General features: G+C 39.6%; 2 protein-coding genes across 8 annotated transcripts; one reads left to right on the top strand and one right to left on the bottom strand.

Annotated features, from left to right (window-relative positions):
- Window positions 1-1,573: 1,573 nt before the first annotated feature.
- Window positions 1,574-12,482, bottom strand: rbbp5 (retinoblastoma binding protein 5). Of its 7 annotated transcripts, none has more exons than XM_046028744.1 (15): window positions 12,343-12,480; window positions 10,997-11,085; window positions 10,608-10,633; window positions 10,258-10,430; window positions 9,731-9,871; window positions 9,388-9,550; window positions 8,939-9,048; window positions 8,608-8,727; window positions 8,199-8,352; window positions 7,970-8,041; window positions 7,619-7,736; window positions 6,888-6,957; window positions 6,063-6,298; window positions 5,372-5,608; window positions 1,574-1,975 (listed from the first exon to the last, which is right to left on the bottom strand). In XM_046028744.1, exons 2-15 carry the CDS (start codon window positions 11,052-11,054, stop codon window positions 1,920-1,922), a joined length of 1,734 nt encoding a protein of 577 aa, XP_045884700.1. In that variant the 5' UTR covers window positions 11,055-11,085; window positions 12,343-12,480; the 3' UTR covers window positions 1,574-1,919. The 7 variants fall into 7 exon arrangements, with proteins under 7 accessions (XP_045884700.1, XP_045884701.1, XP_045884704.1 ...); XM_046028745.1 differs by having other exon boundaries at window positions 1,574-1,972; XM_046028748.1 differs by having other exon boundaries at window positions 5,531-5,608.
- A 2,518-nt stretch (window positions 12,483-15,000) lies between these two features.
- On the top strand, window positions 15,001-20,214 carry zgc:153675 (uncharacterized protein LOC768179 homolog). The gene is made up of 3 exons (XM_046029041.1): window positions 15,001-15,313; window positions 17,109-17,196; window positions 18,816-20,214. The coding sequence occupies exons 1-3, from the start codon at window positions 15,305-15,307 to the stop codon at window positions 19,100-19,102; spliced, it is 384 nt and encodes a 127-aa protein (XP_045884997.1). The 5' UTR covers window positions 15,001-15,304; the 3' UTR covers window positions 19,103-20,214.
- The last annotated feature ends 559 nt before the right edge of the window (window positions 20,215-20,773 follow it).

Genomic DNA, 20,773 nt, shown 5'->3' with positions numbered 1-20,773 from the left:
TGATGTTTTGATTGACAAGTTGAGCAACCGCTCCCAGCTACAGGTGTCCACTGATGTCCCGCCTACTCCACTGTAATCGGTCAGAGCAGGTGTCAAAAGGGTTGGACAGGTGGGACGGAGGACTGTACTTTGGACAGCGTGACAAACAATGTGAGTGGATCCAGAAGTGACAACGTAAAGTAGATAATGCATTTACATGAGAAAACCCTTCAGCAGAAAAGGAAAAGTACAGTTTGGTGTTAACATTTTTGGAAATAACTTGAGAATTTGTCAAACTACCTGTGAAAAGAACATTTACTCATGTATTATACAAATTTCAGGTAGACTACTGTTTTATATCCATTTTATGCTACTTTATACGAACACGCCACTATAATTCAGAGGGAACAACTGTTGTTTTTACTCGACTACATTTATTTAACAGCTTTGTATTCTAGTTACTTAAAAGTTAATAGTTTACCTCACATATGATGAGTTTATAAAATACAATGCACTGTTATCGATTAAACATGTGACTTAAACCTCCTCCTCTGATTGGCTAAATCAGGTAAAAGTGTAAAAATACTCAATTACAAGTAAAAACAGTGCATTCAAATACTAATTGTTACCCTCTTTTGACATGTTCAAAAATATATTATAAAATCAGGTTTGACGGAACAATGTTACTGCTTTTAATAAGTGCAATGATTCTTTTTGGAGTCTGATTCAGCTTTAATATTTTGTTTTGGTATCTTTTATTGTGATGTTATCGGTTTCCATCTGTACTTTTATATGAAACGTTTTTATTTATTTATTCGCTGAGCATCTTGATCAGGGCTCCCTGGCAGAACAGATATTGTATCTGAATGGGACCTTTCTGGTTAAATAAAGGATAAATAAAAAAATAAAAATGTAGTACAGTACAGTATAACTACTGCATCAAAGATATGTACATACCATAAAACTTCAATTAATCTGCATCTATCTGGGACAGGCCTTTAATTCCTTTACCAGTAAATCTGAATGAATAACACTTTGGTACTCACTGTTTCCGTAAAACGAACTGAATAACTTAACTAGCAGACAACACAGTGGGCTTCCAAGGAGTTTCATACATCCAAAGAACTTTTATAAAATAAAATATCAGCCCAGGCTTTTAATTGAGACTTGTTATTGGTTAAAATGTGGAGCCACACCAGGCCAGTAAATTGGACAGGCATCTAATTAGGACTACGCTTTTAAATAGAAGTTTTACGATATATATGTACATGATCACACACTGCAAATGGTAGACTTGTGCAACACATCTTCTCCAGTGTTATTGGGCTGTTTTGATTTGTTGGAACACTGAAATGTTTATAAAAGTTAATATTTCTTCCAAAACGTTGACACAAGGGGGCACAGTTGACTGACTGCGAGTAAGTCTTAATGAATTAGGATTACTTCTAAAATACTTAGTACTACCGAACCAAACTCGGACAATTAGGCCAAACTTTAAACCTTGAGACATTTTATTAACACTGCTACAGATTAATTTTCCCGCTTTCAGAAATCTGTCAGGATCCAAAGATGAATTCAAGCTTACACACAGAACCACACAACAGCTATTTATTTATAAATCAAAATGTTTTAATATGTATAAAAACAACAAGACAGACAACACACACAAAGACAAACACACAGGCGTTCTATACATGACGTATCCTACAGAGACAGAGGACGTGATCTCTACTGCGACGACTCGGCTGCTTCACGCGCTCTTTGTCGGCTCCCGTGATCCGGACTGAGGAGTTTTCCTGTGATACTGTGCTCTGGTTGGGAGAGGAAGCAGTCTGCACATCAGACAGGCCGCTCAACCACAGTCTGAATATGACATCAGGCTTTGTGTGTCCTTTTGTTTAAGCTTGTTGGTGCTCCTTCACAACTGTACGCAGCCGTGATCAGTCCATCCCTCCAACGTCATGTTGTTTGTACGACTGTGAGACCAGACTCCCTGCTGAGGAACACAAATTCTGTCAGACAGCCGTGTCATAGACAATACGACATTGTTCTACTTAGACTAAAACTAAAAACAGAATTCAAATACCGGTCAAATCTCAAATAATAGCCAACACAAACAATTAAATACCGGTAGCTAATAAAGGCCCAGAGGAAGGGTGGAATTACCTGTAGTCTACAATGAATTTATCAGGTGAGACATTAATGGGCATTTCCACAGCACTAATTCATCAATGCAACAGAGGCATTTCACACACACCACTAGGGCTGCAACTAACAATTACTTTCACTGACGATTCTATCGGTTATTTTATCGATTAAACGATTAGTTGTTTTGTCTAAAAAATGCCACAAAATAGTGAAAAATGTCAAGCATTGTGTTTCCCAAAGCACAAGATGATGTCATCAAATTTCATTTTACTGTCACAGAGTTAAGAAATCCGAAAATATTCACATTTAAAAAGCCGAAATCAGAGAATTTAGACCTTTTTTCTTAAACAATTACTCAAACAGATGATCAAAACAGTTGCCAATTTAATAGTCACAAATAACTGATTAATCGTTGCAGCTCTACTCACCTCTGCAAAAAACACTTTTAACAAATAACAGTTCATTCACTAATTATTTCTGATAACTTCTACTATGCCATTTCACATTCAATCACTGTTGAGCTACTACTGTTTGGCATCAAGTGTTTGTTACGTTCTGATAAAGAAAAGTTTAACCACACAATTAACCATCTGGTTTATTCAATTTTCACTCAGGAGCAAAAATCAGCCTTTAAACTTTAGAGAAATAAATTATTAGACATTTATCGTGATAATTATTGATACTGAATGGTATGAAATTTTTTTATCATGATAACATTTTTGGCCATATTGCCCAGCCACACCGAGAACACTAAGGCTTAAACGTCCAATCATCGATATGATCGCACAAATGATTTACATGTGTTTGTTCATTTTATGCTGAGAATGACCAGCGTACTGCTGATATGAGTTTGTCTTATTTTTAAATAATGTAGTGTTGTACAAAATGGTCAATTAGTTTTTTTTAAACTTAACAAAGCAACATATCTCAGGGTTGATCCTAAATTTATCCTGCACATGGTGCATGGTTAATGAAGCTGTCGGGTAACAGACTTTTTGATGGAAATTCAAAGCAAATGAGTTCAGACCGACTACATAAACATACACAGTCGGCACACCCAGAAACAGAAAAGACAGGACCTGAGCAGCGTTGCTATAGACACACTTGACATGACAAGCCCAAGGAGCGAGGTGGGAGTGGGAGCAGGAGGGTCAAAGGCCAAGCAGGAAGTAGATGTAGACTAGCCGGCTAGCCCGTGGGGAAACAAGCTGAACCATCCCACCGTTAGCCACGTCAACACCCATCTGCCAACTACAGTCCAACTTCACCAAAATTCAAATGACAGCAAATTAGTCAGAGTGAGGCTGAGGTTAGCAGAGGTTATACAGTCATAAAGCCACAGTTTGGGAGGGATAAAACTTTGAAGGAGCAAGAGGAGTCGCCTCTGTCTGAAAGACAAGGACAAACGTGGTCAAATTGTAGTAGAATAACAGTTCATCTTTAAGGACCTGTTATTATATATGGTGTTTTTAAATAGCTTGTTATAGTCAAACAATCAAGACTGAAACAACAAGAAGTTAGTCCATCTCTCAATCCTTCAATTACTTTCATTACCCACTTAGCTCTAAGCCCATTAGTTCTTACTAGAGGGTGACACGGGAGGTCACTCCTGTCTCATCCCACTCACACAGAAACACTCCTGGCCCGTCCCAATCCTACATGACACAGTAAAGAAAAAAAAATCCTGTCCTGTCCCTGTTCCCATGACCTACATGATTCCTGATTAAATGTTAGCCTCTAGTTCCTACTGAAGACATAAATATAAATATTAAAGCTTACAAATATGTCATTTCATCTTTTAAAAACAGCTGTACACTGTTGTTTTTAACAAACAACAAATACCGCATTTGTTGGGGACTATTTTCAGCAGCAGCTTAATCCACACTTGGTTCTCCAGTAAGTATTTGGGGCAGCAGGATGTTGTATCTGGGATTGAGTCAAAATAAAACCCGGTGTGTGTGTGGTCATGAAGGAACATGACACCAAGTGCACCAGTGTGGCTCCACAATGGAGCTCTATGGCACAGAGGAATGAGATAAATCAGGCTTTGGACACACAGACAGCCCTTGTTCGTTATTGAATTAATTGTTGATTTGGGTCTTTTCATGGAATTTGTTGACAATAAGAAAAATATAAAAGCTTAAAAAGTTGAACTGTGAGCTGCCTTTGTAGCCTGAAGATGTAACACCTGCAAAGGCTGTTTCAGTTACATCATTGTGATTACATAATTTCAAGGTCAGAATTTAGCTACGACGGAGAGCCTGTTTAACTACACATGGTAGACTTTAGTACACAAACACACACACATGCTATAAATAGGAGGTACATAAAAAGGTATTTTTCACAGAAAATGGGAGGTTTTAGCAAAAATTCCCGGTATTCAACCGTAATCATGTGTCAGAAGCAGATACGGCAGGAAATTCCAAATTGTAAGCTAGATAATAATTGTATTTATCATTACTTTACGATTAACATGATGACAAGAATCAAAACCAGTATTTCATAAGAACAATCTCACTGGAATAAAATACTAAAAGCTGCATTAAAACATTAATGTAGACAGTTGTTTTTGGGAAAAGTGGATATAAATGACTCAGTAAGTCACAATTAGGTGGCGATGTGTGAGGAAAAACTCACAGCACAAGCAGAAAATGGTTTCTTTTTTAAAATCATATCGCCCTCCCTTACAACCACAGTAAAATGTATATTACAAAGGGCCTAAGAGGCATGTTGTGTATGTCACCATTTTCTCATCAAGTGAGGGAAACATTGCTCCTGGTATATTACATTAAAAGATGTTTGTCATTGTTTATGACAGATGAACTCCAGTTACAGTCTTTACTAATAACAGGCCTACTCATTACTTCTTGGTTAACTATGTGACTGGTCAAATTGTGCAATATCCATTATTTCAGAATGGACCAGATCTAGGCGAGTGGATCTAGTCTGACTAATTCAATGAAAACTGGTCGAGTGTCTATGTTCTGACCTCCAGACTGTGGCTTTACTGCAAGCGTAGGTCTCTGTCAGTGAGCTGTGTGGTTGGTTGGGGGTGGGGTGGTGTAGGGTGGAAGCAGTACAGGGGGGTGGGGGGGGGGGGGGGGGGGGGGGGGGGGGGGGGGGGGGGGGGGGGGGTATTGCCTTGGAGACAGTGTGGACTGGTGAGGTGTCAGTCAGACTAGCAGGGCTGCAGGACTAGCAGAGCTCCCAGATTCAGCAGCAGCAAGGGCGGTGGCGTGCTTACCTGTGGCCAGGCCCCCCTCTGCTCTGCCCTTCATCCCTCCTCCTCCTCCTCCTCCTCCTCCTCCTCCTCCTGGGCCAGAGCTGCCCAGGGTCTCCATGGGGAAGGAGGGCCGCTCGCCCCTGTAGGGCTTGGGCCTGAAGGGGAAGTCTTTGTCTTTACCTTTGGAGCCTTTGGGCCGGCCTGCTGTCTTCTTCTTGGACTTGCCATCCCCCTTCACACCCAGTAGGGGGTGCACCTCTGGGGAGAGAGAGGATGGACTCGGGGTGAATGATGACAAGCTATTCAATAACTTGTACTAAAATTGTCTCACACTGTAGATTAATTATAATTTCCACAGCACAACAGCCATGTCTCAGTTTTCCTCCTCTGTATTTGCTTCTACCTTGCCGTTTAATCAAATGCAAACATTAACTCTTCGGCACTAAACACAATGTGCAGCTGAGGATGACGGGAATGTCACTAGTGTTGCAGACATTTGTAGATAAACCAAAGTATTGGACAAATCTGACCCGATGATGGTGCTACATATATGTATTACAATGGTTAAGGAATCACCAAAGTTGAACAACTCATCTTATAGAGATATAGAATGTGATCCATCCAGTTCAGTCTATGTTAAAATATACTGTATAAACCTGACCCTGACATTGCATCCTGTGAGTGTATTTATTGTTGTGCTCCACTCTCTCACCATCACTGGGCACCCCCTGCAGTTCAATGGTGGTGGTACGAGCCTTCTTCTTGGCCGGGCCTCCTTCAGACGAAGGTTGTCGCTGCTTCTTGTCTCCACCAGCCAACGCGTCCTCTGGAGCAGAAGCCTGGACCGAGGCATCCGGCGGGGGGCCGAAAGGGTTTTCCTCTGGGTCTTCGACTTCAGGGGCAATGGGCAGGTAGAGTAGGGCTTTATAGTCCTCCAGCTCCTCATCACTACAGGACACAAACACAGACTGTAGCTGAGCCTCTGTAATATAATATGGTCAGCAAAGTTTGACTGCACACATCTTAAATTAATTGTAAAAAAAAAAAACAAAAACTGGGGGCCAGTGTAATGAAGATAAAATTGGAGTAACGTGAGCGGACCTGTGGTGTTAGAAATCTGGCAGAAGAGTCTTGAACATACTTTTCTTTCCTGCTTTTATGATTTTTTTAATCTTTCCTGACACAAGGTTCACTAGCTAGCACTTTCCAGAGCTTTCAATCGCATCTTACAGCCTTCATCAGGAGATAAAGTTCCCACTTTAACGTGTGGTTAGGCTCTCAGGAAAGAGCTAGTAAGTGGACCTCTGTTAAGATTTGAGTTGGCAAACTACAATATGGAGATTCTGCTGTTAATTAGATGAAGTCATAAATTAGTGAAGGCACACTTTAAGAGTGCTGAATAAGCACCAAGCCAGTTTTCAGTAATGATACTTGATTACGTTTCAGGAATGAGATCAAAATGACGTGCAAGATTCATGTAAAAAAATAAAAAATAAATAACACCACAGTTGCAGGAAGCTGTTTTGTTGTTTCTCACCTGCTGCAAAAAGCAACTATGGGGTCAACAGTGGTGACATCCACCTCTTCATCCTCTGCAGCATCTGCACCTGCAACACAAGCACAAGTTCATGTGTGAGACATTCAGAGAGAACGCGTCAAAGCAGAAAGACCAGTGCATCAGTCACTTGATTGATTTATATTTCTTTGTTTTGCTGATATGCTTGTCGAGCTGTTTCACCACCATGCACAAGATGCTCTAAGCTACAATTACAACAATAATGTCTACAGAACACTGAAAATAATAAAAAATAATACATTTAATATGCTTACTGACATTTAGTTTTACATACATACCACCCAGTTTCAATTTAGTTTTATTAGTATAGAACCGGTCCTGCAGGACTGGATCCAGACAAAGCAGGAGAGGTTTTTCTACATAATGCTTCAGTGGTGCCTTAGTAGGTGGATATACTGTATACAACACTTGTTATACTTTACCCTTTGCCAAGTGGCTTAGGAGCCATGCTATACAATAAAGTGTTTGCTTGAAATTACATACCATCATCATGTTTTAGCATTTTAACTTCTTTTTCTTTTTTAACCAGTGTTGTGTCCTGTAAAATGCAAATTCCTAAACTCCAGCCTGTACAAACAGTAATTACAACCTAAGTAAAAACTTCACAAATGAGAACCACCACATGCCCACTGTGAGCCAGCTGGGGTGTGTGTGTGTGTGTGTGTGTGTGTGTGTGTTTTTGTGTTATCTACCTGTCTGCTCGGGTTCACTCTTGTCTTCGTCCTCAATGTCGAATTCTGACTCTCGCTCCTCATACTCCACATTTTCATCCAGCTCCTTAAAGTCTGGAGCAAAAGCGCTCCAGTTTTCCTGCAGACAAATCAAACAGTCACACATCAAGCTTACCTTGAAACCATTTTACATCAACTCAGCTCAGATATTTGTGCTTCATTAAAAGGTCACATTCCTAAATTTTTTACCGTAACATGGAGCCAAATATTTTATTCTGGGTATCAGAAACGTAAGAGATAAAGACTGAAGTAATCCACCTGTCACACTGTTCATTCATGTGCATCCAGCTTTTACTGTCACTTTCTACTTACCACTTGGTTCTGAGCCCAGATGGACACCACTCCACTGGAGATGGAGGCAATAATCGGACGCACAGGATGCCACTGAGAAAAGGTCAAAGGTGAGATGTGTAAATTATCATTTAGTAAACAACACAGTGTATGAATATGATTGAAAACACACAGACAGAAGTGTTGTGTCAATGTTTACATCTCTACACAGTGTTCTACTAAGCCAGAATTTTAGTTTTGACATCCTTACAGCGACATCCAGCAGCAACTCTCCTCTAGTTCCATGCAGGATCTTCACCAGGTTGCCAATGCTCTTCTCCCAGATGTAGAGAGCGTGCTGCCTGGCTGATCCAGCCACAATGTACTCACCATCACCAGAGAAACAGCAGCGCTTCCACGGAGTCCTCAACAGAGAAAACGCAAGTGGAGAACATGAACAAATGGAGATAAGAACACTTTTCCCAGCAAGTTTTACCCTCAGAGACTTCAATTTCAGGCACTAAAGTTATATACAAAGTTATACACAAACTGGAAGAACACTTGACAATTCAATCCCAAAATAAAAATATTTAAATTCAGCAACACTTTTACCAGCCTAATTCAAATAAACAGTATCACTTTTGTCCCCAAGGGCACAACGCCGTCCTGTGTTGACATACCTGTTGACCAGGTCCTGTAGTTTCTGCATGGGTTCAGGCTCACCGTCTCGGCCACAGGTTAGTATCTCCCTGCCATCATACACCCTGATGATCCGGTCTGCTGTGTTTATGAGGAAACAACTGCACAGAAAAAAGGACAGGTGGACAAAAAAGGAGGTAGAGTAAGAGACAGGTGAAAAGAAAGCACAGAACGAGCTCTGCTTTTCCAGCTGGGGCTTTTGAAGCCTTTAAAGTTTCTTTGCTTTCTTCTGTGGATCCTGTGTACACGCTGTAATATGAATCTCTTCTACCATCAACATGGAATCTATTAGAAAATCCTGTTGCCTCTCACCTGCCCTTGCGTGCAAATTCAATTGATTTGATGGCAGTGGTGTTGCTAGTGCCAGTTGTCACTCTGAAGGAAGCTACCAGCTCCTGAGTGTTTGTGTTCAACACCAGAATCTGTAACAACAGACAGAGGGACAAATGATTGTGAAGGAAAACAGCAAAAACACTGGACGTCATTTCTAAAACACAGGAGCAGTTTCAAAGTGTAAAATGCAAGTGAACGGAAATTTACAAATGTATTCAAACATAAATTAATTTGATCAAAATTTAGTGCAGTCTAGTCTGGAGGGTTGTTTGTGTTGATATCTGCCACAGTGTATTTTACACATAGACCTTGAAGTATTGAGGTTTTTTTCTCTATTAAAGTGATATTAACTCCTGTTGTCTTTAAGTGCAGTGATGTGACTGAAAGGTGCACTGTGAAAAAAGGTTTTGTCAGACAAAAAGGCTGACCTTTCCTTTGGCATTGCCAGTGTAGATGTACTCCCCCCGCCTGTCAAAGGCCGCCACCACATTCAGGTCTGAGTCGTCATCTACAGGCAGGACAACATGTTTGGAGTCTGACAGAGTCAGCAGGACCGGGGCTGACTTCATGGGACACACCAGAACCTTGTCCCTAAAACACAAACATAATGTCTTATTAGTCCAAAATAGAAAAGTGTAGTAACTGAACTTACCACAAATCAAGAGAAACTGAACTGGCAAAAACCCATCACATGTTATGGTGCATCTGACAGCCAAACCACAGAGCACATCACATGTAACATGTACAGACAGATGCTATCAGATCTCTCACATGTCTCTGGGGTGGCACTGCAGTTTCAGGATGGGTGAGGGGAAGCGGAACCTCTGGTCACAGTCTCCCGACAGGACGTCCCACTGCGAGACAATGTTGTCCGTGGAGGCACTCACCAGCTTGTGACCATCTCGACTCCAGCTGCACACAAAAAAAATTTAATACATTTATATATACACATATATACTATATATGTACTCATCATAAAATAATGACGTGACGAGCTTTGGAATGACTGTCGGATTAACAGGTAGTATTTATGAGCTATGTCATACTCATTCTACGGTCTGACAACAGAAAAAACTATGTAATAAAAAACAACTACTTTGTGCTGTGTTGCTGTTGTTCAGCTTTGAGATTTGGAAGAGAAAACTATAACTACTAAAACTATATGGCTTAGTGTGGATGTAGTGTAAGATGGAGCAGGCGAGGCATGTAAAGGATGAAGGCGTATATTACTGCATAAAATTGGACATTCACCAGGCAGTGATGACAACACACACTGCAGTATGTGTGATGTGTCTCACCATAAAGAGCAGACTGGGTGGATGTGTGCGCTGATGATTTTGGCGATGCCCCGTGTGAGGAAGTCCCAGATGACGATGCGGCCGTCGTTACAGCCCACAGCCAGCAGGGTGCCCCACCGGTTGAAGGTGCAGGTGAGGGCCATGCTGATACAGTCCAGGGTGCCATCTGCCTCCTAACAACACACAAAAAAGCAGAGTTTGCATCACCACTGAAGCAGTCCAGGTGTAGCTTCACATATGACTGTTACATAAATCAAAAGATGAAACTTGATGTGTACTGGTGTTTGGATGATATTCACTGCAATTTGATGACTTGAAGCTCATGTATACATTAAGAGCTGGTAGCTCACCTCTGGATAGTTCTGCCCGAACGATTCTAGGAGAGGAATAACAAAAAACACAGTGATGAGACACACAAACAACAAAGTCACACTCATACTATGTACTAAAGTGACAGCTGGCTCAGATCCATAACCTTCCAGTAACTGTTATTTAATTCAAATTAACATGGTACGGATTATTCTGACAGAGTATTTGGGCCTTGAAAGAGCAGTACAGTCAATTATTTAGTTTCTGAGGAATAAATTCAGAAAATTTTAAACAGAGATAACCTTTATTAATACATTATTATTATGATTATGAAGTCAGATATTCATTACAAACACATTGAGAGAAAAAAACCTGGGAGTATATCCAAGATTAAAACTGGAAATTTTAAACAATTAAGTTGAATATTCACCAGAAAGAAGCAGGAAATTATCCATGAGTAATTTGTGAGAGAAATCTTGAAGTTTCATCCAAAGTTGCTTGTTCAGTAATTCATTAGAACTGAATTTCCCAGAGATTAAAAATGGACATTTACAAGAGAAAAAAAACATTTATATTATTAATATACTTAACATATTTTTTAAAAATCACCATCAAAGAGGGGGGATTTATCTGTGATAACGCATCCAATTACCAAGATAACTTTAAACATCTACTAGAGAAGAGTCAAAAATACAAGGAAAAAGCAAATGTGTATGAGTATTGTGATACATAAAAGAGAACTGGTATCGAATCATATCAGCTAATAACCTTGGGAGAAAACGAAGTGTAATGTTAACACTTCAGACAAACAAATATTTCAAACAAAATAATGCATTTTTCAATAGCAGACTATTCTTCAGATATTCCAAATATCCTCCAGAACAAACTTTAATTTCAGATCAAGGCTGACGTTAGCTTTAGATCTGGAAGTCAAGGCAAAATTTAAGAGACAGTAATTTCACGATTTAAAGTTATGAAACAGGCAGTAGAAAGCATACTAACGGCCTTAACCTTCTATTTTGGTCTATCTTAGCTCAAAAACCACAGTACTCGGCAGAGTTGGCATACCTGGACTAGTCCTAACAAGTAAACTACGCTGATGGTTTAAAACAGAAATAAGTCCAATCTCACGGTTTTTCCTCCATCCAGACTTTTACAAAACTGCTGCAGATCATAATCATCTATGTATACTTTTTAAACCTGGACAAGATAAGTATGTCGACTATAAAGACTGTTTAAAACCTCGTTTTAGGTTGGTAAAACCTTTAACATTATTTTATTTGCAAAAACAGAAAGACTGCACATTTGTATCCTTTTATCCTGAATATTAACGTTACTCCCTGTCATGGTAGAGCTGTGTATTGTTGTTTATTTTCCTATGGAGTTAGCCATTCGTAGGCTTGGTGGAATATATAGGATGAAATTTCCTACACAACGTACAGTAACTTTATGTACTTTCCCATATAAATACACATTTTATTAGAACACAATAAGACAACGTTTCGGCGCTAACGTTAGCTAACAGCCACTAAGCGTGCTTCCATATGTATTACCAATGTTTACATACAGACTCAGATGGTAACTTAAAAAAGCATTTAAAGTGAACAGTTCAACAGCATATAACAGTGCGATTCTGATAATTAAAGTATTTTTAATTTGACTCGTATCGGTTGGTTGTTAACATGCTAGGCTAGTAACGTACAATGCTAACCATAACAGATCCACAGCGTTACCGGGAGCAGGGGAGGAAACAAATAAATGTTTTTTGTTAATTACCGAGCAGTTCTAGGTTCATTTCCGGTGGACCGAGGATCCAAATGTCCTTAACAACTTGATTTCACTGATTATTTGACAAAATATAACTCGTATTTACGTCTGCTGCAACTGCCCGAGAGACTGGCGCCTAGCCTCCTGTAAGGACCCCAAACAATGCGACGCAAAAAGTTGCCTGAACCAAATAACGCGTTAACAAAAAAATGTCGAGGGGTGGCATTTTAAAATTCCAGGATAATATATAATCACTGGATTATATTTAGCATATTTGCATGTTTCAGCTGGCAAAAGTGGAGTTAATTGTAATTATTGTACATATATTTAAAACAAATGTATTTGTATATAATATTTTGTATTATTAATCTGAATCTACAAAGTTTTCCAATAAATGTGGAGAGCAGCCTAAAAGTATAAAGTAACAAAAACATTGAAAGTACAAGTACCTTAAAATTGTACTTAAGTACAGTGGGCTACTTAAGTAAATATACTTAGTTACTTTTCACCACGGGGGAGGATCAATAGATGCCCAACAACATATTTATTAACCGTGGAACTTCCAGGTTAACAGGATGATCTGGACAGGATATTTATATTAAAGGTGACATGTTCAAACAGTCTCAAACGATCCAGAGCTGGATCCTGATCCAGCCCTCAAACGACTTCTGTTTTCACAATAAAGGCGCAAAATATATCAGCTTGAGGTAAAATTGATGACACACATTCAGAGTGGCATCTTTTACTGTGGAATCAAACATCATCCATTAATTGATGAATGATAAAAATTATGACATGTATGTATTTCCTGGTTAAATAACAGGTGTTAAGATACTGAAATTGTTTGCACAACAATGTTTGCTGCAGTCTAGACATTGTGTAAATGCACCACATTTGTCTTGAGGTTTGGTTTTACCCATAGAGTGATCTTGCTTTGAAAAGCTTGTTTTTCCAATTCAGGTGATTTTCTTATGCTTTAAAATAAAATTATGACAGGCTCCCCCAAAAGTGATAATAAATTTACATCTCATAAAACTCAACTTGTGAATCTCATAATCATATAGATTTTACCAATGTTTTACCAAAACATCACTTCCATCTTGCTAAAACAAATAATTTTTGTTGTTTATTCAAGGTTTTGACACCAACAGAATAGAATAGATAGGTTGAGCAGTGTAAACAGACAGGGTGTGTCAATCAGGCAGCGAGGTAGGTCATCAGCAGCATCCATCTAAATTTACTCCTATTCTTGGTTTAAAAGTTTGCAAGTGTCACTTAACAGGATGTTTATGTTTTCCATTGATCTCTATTACATTCAAGTCTGTTCTAAATTCACTCAGTTATGTTAAATATTCAGTTCATTGCACAATAGAAATGTTGTTTGCCAATGTGGCACTTCCTAATCCAGTCAAAGCAGGAAATGACTTGATTTATACAATGTGAACCAAAATGAGAAGTTCTGTTTGTCCAATACTAATGTTAATTTCCATTATTGTTATTATTATTATTATTGTTTTGTACAAAACAAGCACAGATGTACAATTTCTGTCAACTTTTAAATTGTTTGAAAATCATTTTTAAAATCCAGAGAGACAACCACAAATGTACTCACAGCCATTTCACAACTAATTAAACACCAAAGCAAAAGTTTTTGTTTGAACTGAAAAAAACACAAATCAAAATATGCATGCATTAATTGCACATTAAATATCTGTCCTGTATTTAGTAGTAGTTGTTTTTTTGATGAAGTGTCTGAACTTTTCTGGACACAGAAAGGATGACAAGAGACACAAACAAAACGAGCTGATTTTCCAAAGCACACATCAGCTACTGTACATATAAAGATTTTACATGATTTTTATAATCTTGTTTTTCTGTGTATTTCATAATTATTGCTGTGCAGTTGGGACCATTATTGGTCCGCTATGATACATCACTCGCTGACCAATGTTAGGTGTCTACTGTCAAATTTGGTAAAAGGTGTAGGGGGGCTGGTGACAAACCTGAGATCATGATACCCATCTGGACACGCACCTGCTAACAGAGAAGATTAGGCACAAGTACTACTAAGTATAATTTTTGACTTTTGATTTTTTGGTTGAGGATTTTACATTAAACAAACATTTGCTTATAAAGCTTATAAACACAAAACGCAGTTTTACACAGCAAATGCCGTATAATTTCATGAATTAAAGAAATAAACTAAAGTGTTGCACACAGTTTAAATTTATACCATGATTTACACTTGGGCGTGGGGAGGGTCTCAAATCAGTTCAAGTCAAAAGGCTCAAGTCCAAGTGAAATCACGAGTCATTGGTGCTATAGTCAAAGCAGAGTTGAAAGTGTTTGATTTGATTTGAAGTTTAAATTCATAATTTTTGTGACTGGAGTCTGATTCAAGTCCAAGTCACCTCTGATTTTTACACTGTTGAACTGGTACTTTCACTCAGGTAAATGATCTGAATACTATCACTGCAAGACAGACCGATTTCCAGTCTGTTACTCTATTCTCATTTACTCTTTACTCCATCTCTCCTTTGATACACAAAAACCCCGTCCGCCTCATCTCTTAGAAGGGTTTTAATTTGAAGGTCCTAAACAGGAAGTCCAGTGCGTTGCTGTGTGTCGTTGGACTGCGTGTGTGTGCGTGTGTGTGTGTGTGTGTGTGTGTGTGCGTGTCTGTGTTGAAGGCGCCACGTCGGCAGAACCAGCAGGGTGAAAAAGAGACCTGCGTAGCTCTCTCTGTAACTCTGTGTGAGGAGAAGTTAGAAAGCATCAGATTGATGCGATAAAAGGACGTGAAACGCGAGACGAAGAGGTCGTTTTACAGCCCTGAGCAGAAGGTTTCTCACACTCAGAGACGCAGAAATTCATTAATTTACAGCAGAGTTTGGTTACGAGGCTGAAACAGAAGCTGCTCGTGTCTCAAGTTTCTCTACCAGGTGTGTTTGTGGGAGAAGCACTGGAAACAATGGTGAAGGTGAGGACCAACCTTTTCAATGTCATAAATATGTGTTGACAAACAGCCTGATAGAGAGAGGGTTTTTTTGTATGACAATTTTTTTCCAGCAGCAGGCCACATGAGTGATAATGTGAAATATAATAAGATGTTATTTTATTAGTAGGATCCCCTTTTAGGAGATGTGGCCTCTGTTCTCCCCTGAAAAAGTGTATTTTCTGTCCAGTAGCATTAAAGGGAGGCGTCACAGCTTCCTGCAAATGTTACTCCGTTAACTCTGACACAGCTATGCCAAATCGTAATTTAAACATTTTTTACATTAGAGATGGCTTCCAGACTGAACAGTGGCAACATTTAATCAAATAGCATGCAGCACTGGTGCTTAAACTTGGGATCTGGGCTCCTTTTGTGGGTCACAAGAAAAGGAGAAAAAAAGGGTGGGGGGGTGGGGGGTACGGTTTGCAAGATGATTCAGATTATAACATTTCTATTTTTGCAACAAGCATGTGAAATGTGCAGTGATGCGAAGTCTTTACGTGTTGTTTATATAATCAGTCACCGTTTAGTTGCAGCTGCTCACCTTCAACAATCTACAACCTGTATTAAGAGGGGGGCATCGCTTAATATTTAAGGTTCACAAGTCAAGAAGGTTAAGACCTCTGACCGACAATAACATGGCCGCCGGTCAGGTGGTTCTCCTCCTCATGTTCAGTGTGGCAGCCTTCACTTATACTTTACTATATAATTTTTTATTAAACAAAACATGAGCTAAAGTTGAGCAAACTGTGTTATCATTCCATCAATTGTGACTTAAAAAGATGAAATAGAGGGGAGGGACAAATAGAAGAATGTATGTACACACATAAATATATACAAAAACCTTATGTCAAACAAACACTGTTAAAATAAATTAAATATATGAAAACATAGATCATCTTTAGAGTATGTCAGATAATTACATATTTAAGTAGACTCTCAGCCCCCAGCTGGCTAAACAGAGATTCATCTCTATAATTCAGTCGAAATAAATAGATTTGCTTGCACAAAATGACAGGGCTTTTTAGAAGAGTTTTATATTTATCACGTATAAAATCAGAATTTGACATACCGAGCAAAAGGAAGAGAAGATGATTCAGCCCAACATCATGCAATACAAACCCACAATTTTAATGAATTCCTGTGAGACTTCATTAGGGGGATTTTAGACTTTTAGTCACAAGAGTACAAACACCACATCAATTTATGTGAATCTGAACAAAAAGTGGCTTCCAGTAAATGTTGTCATCATGTAAGTAGGGCTGGGTTTTACATTTTTTGGTACTAGTGTAGTGACTACATGATGCCAGAATGATTTTACTTTGATAAATATAAACAAGTTCAAGTTAAAAACCTTTCTTTCATTAAACAAAAGAAGACACATTTATTAAATGGGCACTCCTGTGATTTAGTTTTGCACTTATATAAAGTTTGGGAATTCACAAGACATAGATTTATACATTTATAAATACAGGTCAGTGTGTAGGGTTATTTCATTAACAAAGCTCCTCCAGAAGACATTGAACAACTGTTTTCACAGGCTGAGCTGTAGTAACCGTCGGTCGAGTGCCCCTTTAAATATGATCTAAAATACAGTCTAAAATTTGCAAAATTGTGAACTACCTGATCAAAGAACAACAGAATTATGAATATGACCAGAGATTTCATGCCAAGTTATTACACATAAAGGTTCGATACCCAGGCATGTGAGTATTAAAGGTACTGTGTTGGTTGGTTTACTCAGAGTAAAGAGAGGCTTGTTTTTTTGTGTGTTTTCCAGAATGTGAACAGCGTTAACCTGGAGCCCCAGCCTGGGACCACCGTGGCCTCGGACGAAGCTGAGCCCACCGACAGCCAGTCTACAGATGGTAAGCAGAGGACTCCCCATGCTGTCGCTAAACGCTGAAACATCAGCAGGGAATATGGTGCAATATGTGCTCACATGTTGCCCTGCTGCTATTTCAGAAACCGATGGTTTGTCAGGGGAGTATGGTGTTTGTGTAAGAGTGGCTGCTGCTCCAACCTGCTATTTGTGTCCTAACACAGAGACACCAGTTGAGTCCCTCGCTGCAGCTCTCAGTAAACACCACTGTTGTTATTGGATGAAGCATAAGTCTGTTTTCAGCATCTATCTGCTCTGATGACCGTTTACTCACCAGGTGAACTGTAGAGACCAGACCATCAACAAGGTGGTGGTGGTGGGGGGGGGGTGTTGTTAAGAAAAGCCCAGCTGACTGTTTGTTTGCTGTGGCTGTTGGGTGGGTTAGTCTAATACTTGAGTCCAGACTGTAATAATAAATAAATATGACATAGATTGCCATGAAATATGGTTCAGACATCCATGGTGCCCAGAGGATGAATCCTAATTCTTTAGTGATCCCTTAATGTTCCCCTTAGCCTCACCAGTAGGTCAGAGGTTTCACTTATCCAGTGAAATATTTCAACATTTAGTAGATCCATTGCCAAAAAAAGGTTGTACAGATATTGATGGTGCCAGACGATGTAATAATTTAATACTCACTGTACTTTGCCGATTTACTTCACTTAATTTGACAATTTCTTTGGTTTATGAGAAAATACCTGCCAAACTAATGACATTCCCATCAGCTTCAGCTTTACTTTGTATATAGTCCCAAATAGTAAACATTAGCATGCTAACATGCTAAAGTAAGATGGTTAACAGGGTAAGCATTATACCAGCTAAACATCAGCATGTTAACTAGGGCTGAACAATTTTGAAAAAGTATCTAATTGCGATTATTTTAAATGATTTTGCAATTGCTTTATGATTTGTGATATTGGAGGGAATGATCATATTTACATTACATAAAACATGTATTTTATTATACATATTTTTGCGGGGATCTGTACTCACAGAGCCGGTAGCGTAGCGCTAGAGTTCCTTCATTACTATGAACACACACTTTGTAGTTTATTTAGACTCAGCCTGTCCTGCTGCAGCAAACCCTCCCTAGATCTAAAAAATGTGTATTAATACACCACTGGAAATAGCCCCTTTCTATTTGACTATGTTTGCTAAAAACATTACTCATAAACGCACTAGAGTGAGCGGCTGTTCTGAGCCCCTTTGTAAGTGTGATTGTTTTGTTAAGATTTCCGATGGTCTTGTGTTGAGAGGCACAGAAACATTGGGTCGGACTAACACGTTGTTGAATTGGGTCTTTTCATGGGAGAGAATATAGAATAAGGTCTTTTCTCCATCAGGAGCATACAGGAACAAAATAGCATGTTTTTATTGATTGGTTTATTGACTTTATATTCCTGCCAAGCGTAGCTCTTTATGCCAACAGTGAAACCAGAATGTCTTGATCTATAATTATAGGTGTAATCTCCATAAACAGTCACGTCTTCTCACACGGCAGCAGGTGTTTTCATCTCTTAGACCTTGTTCAGCAGAGCAGTAGGACATGTATGATGGTAAAAAACAGAATATTGTGATGCTTCAAGTGTTTTGATTTGTTTTCAGATCCTGGTAAGGACCACGAGGTTCCTGCCCCTGGCATGATGTGGCGGGTGACCGGTGGCCTTTTCAACGTCACCAAGGGAGTCGTGGGCGCCGCGGTGGGCGGGGTGGCCTGGGTGGGCGGCAAGAGCCTGGAGATCACCAAGTCGGCTGTGACCACAGTGCCCTCGATGGGGGTGGGGCTGGTGAAGGGTGGGGTGTCTGCCGTGGCCGGCGGCGTCTCCACAGTGGGCTCGACAGTAGCAAGCAAAGTCCCGTTCACGGCCAAGAGGAAGGACAAGGCCGAGTGAAGACGAGGAGGAAGATGGTGAAGACGATGATTGATTATGATGATGGACTTGCCCCGCCCTGAGCCAACAGACAGAGGCTGCCAGCTGGTCTCTGTCTGCCAATCAAACTCCATAGTGCCTTCTGACGCCTTTCTCGGTTTGTACCATGGTAGCCTTGTCACCATAAAGAGATCTAGACTTTGATGAAAATACTACATTTAGTATAGAAAAAAAGCAGTAGTACTACGATACCATGGCAACCCAGAATTACCAGCAAGAACCGCTGAGTCATTGAAAAGCCTCTTATAAAATTACTCATCTGACGTGGAGTTTGAACTTGAGCTCCTGGCAGATAACACGGACTGGGATCCACTTCAGCACGTGGTGGACGACTTCATAAATACTTCCTTCTGTTTACAATCTAGACTGATGCTGTTCCAGCCCTCTTTCTTCTCTTCTCTCTTTCTAAACTACACATATTTGGTGAAATATTTCTGAATTAAAATGCTGATATTTGTTGTTTTTTTTGCAATCTGTGCGACAAGAATAAGGTTGTGTTAAGAAAAACAAAATGTTTCAGCATTGCTGGAAGCGAAGGAGCAGCAGCATTCCTCAGTACAGACTTCACTGTGCCTGACCTCCTTTTAATCTCTTGGAAGAACGCAGGGCGGTGTTTTACCCAGCAGCCTTGGATCTGCATGTACGAACATTTCTCTGAAATGCATGTGTGAGGAGTGTGGATACAATTACACCAACACTGGCCTCAGGCTTTTTCCACAGCTGTTGTTAAAATGTTTGTTTTCCAGGTGTGTGAAATGTTAAAATGCTGCGTTGGACCTTGACAAGTTCACAACATTCAGCCGCATTTGATTCATTGATAGTTGTTTAAGAGAAAAGTGCCCGATGTTGTCTGAACTTGTCAGTCAGTAAAGGTTGAACTGTACCTTTTTAACAGAAAGTGGACGCTGTACTGTGGTGCAGGCAACATTCGTGAACATTTAAATGCAATATCAGCATATCAATGCAACATATGGAGTGTGTGAGAGCTGTTTCTGATGGGACTAAACTATGTGAATGTCTTGTATGTTTTGTTTTTTTTCCAGTATATCAATAAAGTAGTTTGGAAGATTAAATTGTTTACTAGTTTGCAGTCTTCTTCTTCCTCTGCTGGCACATTGCAGCAAATCTTCGCATGTTAACGCCACGTGTTCATCAGTGGAATAGTGTGAAACCATTGTCAGGACTTTGTGCCTGGACGAGATACACAAAACTGGGACCCACATTTATCGTTAAACGGCTCTGTAGCACAACTAGAGGTCAAAAACTCAGCAGGGAACCTGTAAATAAAATAACACACTGACTGGAATCTGTCCTGCTGTGTAGAATTGTGCATAAAGGGAAACTCCTGTTGTAAATTTCAAGTTAAAGCCGCCATGTGGACTTTCTCGTCAAAATGCTTTGTGTGCAGTCTAAAACAAAATCTTGTTAAATGCATTTCTTTCTCATAAAACTTCGCATTGTTTCAGATTGTTTGCAAGCTTGTAGTTTACTTCTTCACTGCCTTTTGTGAGTTACTGTCGCCAACTGTCGATCAGAACAATGGTGTGAAAACGGCCCCAGGAATGTATATTGTGTCGCCTGTGCGCTTGTGCACTTCAGGATACTAACATAACAGGGACCCACTTAAAAAAA

This window comes from Micropterus dolomieu, linkage group LG18 (assembly GCF_021292245.1).
Source record: "Micropterus dolomieu isolate WLL.071019.BEF.003 ecotype Adirondacks linkage group LG18, ASM2129224v1, whole genome shotgun sequence".
NCBI classification, from domain to species: Eukaryota; Metazoa; Chordata; class Actinopteri; order Centrarchiformes; family Centrarchidae; genus Micropterus; species Micropterus dolomieu.
Note: the sequence above shows the minus strand (reverse complement) of the source record. Positions and strands in the feature narration are given on the sequence as shown.